The sequence below is a fragment of the Lepidothrix coronata genome, unplaced genomic scaffold, assembly GCF_001604755.1.
Source record: "Lepidothrix coronata isolate B3197 unplaced genomic scaffold, Lepidothrix_coronata-1.0 Scaffold544, whole genome shotgun sequence".
Classification (NCBI taxonomy): Eukaryota; Metazoa; Chordata; class Aves; order Passeriformes; family Pipridae; genus Lepidothrix; species Lepidothrix coronata.
In genome coordinates, this window is record NW_016690724.1 from 14,643 (window position 1) to 16,551 (window position 1,909).

Genomic DNA, 1,909 nt, shown 5'->3' on the forward strand with positions numbered 1-1,909 from the left:
AAAAACATGTTTTTTTGCCAAAACCCGTCTCAGTGGTAAAACCCCCCCACCTTTACCATCAATTTGGAGTTAAAATTGTGGGAGCTCCTTTTTTTTTTTTTTTTCCCCAATTTTTCGGGTTTAAACTGAGAGGAAAAAAACCCCCTTTTCCCTCATTTTAAGGGGATGAAATTGAATTTAAAGTGTTCCTCAGGAGGGAGCTGCTCCCAGCTGCCCATTCCTGATTCCCGCTGCCATTTCCAGCTCGGAGCCCCCTCTGCTCCCACAGGAAGCCGTGGGAAAGGGAAATCATCCGGCCAAATCCTCTGGAATCCACGAAGCCTTGGCTGAGCTTCCCGATATTTTATTAAACGTTATGTTCCATAAATCCCCGTTGGATTCTCCAAGTGTTAATCCCAGGGAAACCACAGCAATGGATTTTCCAGCTACTGCCACGCGTTAAGCTGCCCAACAGCTCCTTTTGGGATTATCCTCGTGGAATATTCCGGGTTTCCTCATCCCAAAATTCCCCGCCCCAGGGCCCAGCACATCCTTACAATGATCATCTGATCCCTGGAACGCCTGCAGAGCTCCTTGGCCTTCCTGCTTTTCTGGGAGGTGTGAGGGACTTTTCCCGGTGGGCTGCTCCCAAATGGAGGTGGAATCTCGTCCAGCGGCCTGGAAACCACGGAAAACAGAGGGAAAAGAGTTAATTGTTGTGATTCCGGAGCATTTCAGGGAGAGCAAAGCTTTCCAGGAGCTGTGGAGGGAGGATCCAGGAAAAGCCATAATTGGATAAAAAGTTAATTAGCTCTGGATTAAGCATCTTTGCCATCCTAATTCCAAGATTTTGGAAATTCAGCAGCAAACTGAAGGGATAAACAGCAAAGTGAGGAGCGGAGGGCGAGATCCATGAATGGAACAGTGGAAGGTTCCCAGCTCATGGGAAGGGATGGGATGAGCTTTGAGGTCCCTTCCCACACCTGATCCAGGTGGGATACCTGGACAAAGCCAAGGATAAGGGTCCTGCCCTGCCAGGGATGTGGAAACACCTGGAATCACCAGGTGTGGATCCAGGAATGGGAGAGATGGGAATGTCCACCTGGAGAAGAGAAGGATCCAGGAAAACCTTGGAGCCCCTTCCAGCGCCTAAAGGGGCTCCAGGAGAGCTGGAGAGGGTATGGAATGACGGGACAAGGAGGGAACGGCTTCCCACTGCCAGAGGGTCGGTGGGATACTGGGAAGGAATCCTTCCCTGCGAAGGGACACTTCAACAATCCCAAAGCGCGGAATTCCAGTGGTTGTGCAGCGACCCTGGAAAGTCCGGGAATGAATCTCGTGGAAGGGGTGGAATTAATTTGGAGCAACACCAAACAGTTTCACAGCTCTGGATCCCGAGGAGAGCTTCCAGAGCACAAAGCACATCCCGCGGGAAAAGCTGGAGCTCATCGGCTCTCCCAGGAGACGACGGGAAATCCAAAAGTGCTCTGGAAGTTCCTGGGATTTTCCACGTTTTCCAGGGCTCCACGCGCGCCACGGGAGGTGTCCGGAAAAGCCAAGGGAGGAGGCAAAGCAAACATTGGAACCAGATCCCTTTCAGCAGCCGGGGAGAACGGGAGCCAGGAGTTTGGGAACGTTGATTTTGGCTCCTTGGGGAGCGACTGGAACTCGTCTGGTTTGATGTTCACAGGGAACTCGGCTCGGGAGGGGGTTTATTGGGAACAAAACGGGCTGAGGATGAGGGATGGGAGGTTTGGGGGGGAGACTGGGAAGGGATTCCCAATAGGGAGGGTGGGGAGGGGCCGGGATGGAATTCCCAGAGGAGCTGTGGCTGCCCCTGGATCCCTGGGAGTGTCCAAGGCCGGGTTGGATTCCCTGGGATAGTGGGAAGTGTCTATGCCCGTGGAATGGGATGGTCCTTAAGTTCCCT

General features: G+C 52.8%; 1 protein-coding gene across 1 annotated transcript in view; it reads right to left on the reverse strand.

The window, feature by feature from the left end:
• The window catches only part of LOC108510214 (N-acetyltransferase ESCO2-like), a gene marked incomplete at both ends in the record, with an annotated part of 18,985 nt that overhangs the window by 10,528 nt on the left and 6,548 nt on the right, over positions 1–1,909 (reverse strand). Inside the window, one exon of the mRNA XM_017839891.1 lies at positions 537–657. Coding sequence (XP_017695380.1) covers positions 537–657 — 121 coding nt within the window. The remainder of the gene's footprint in view (positions 1–536; positions 658–1,909) is intronic.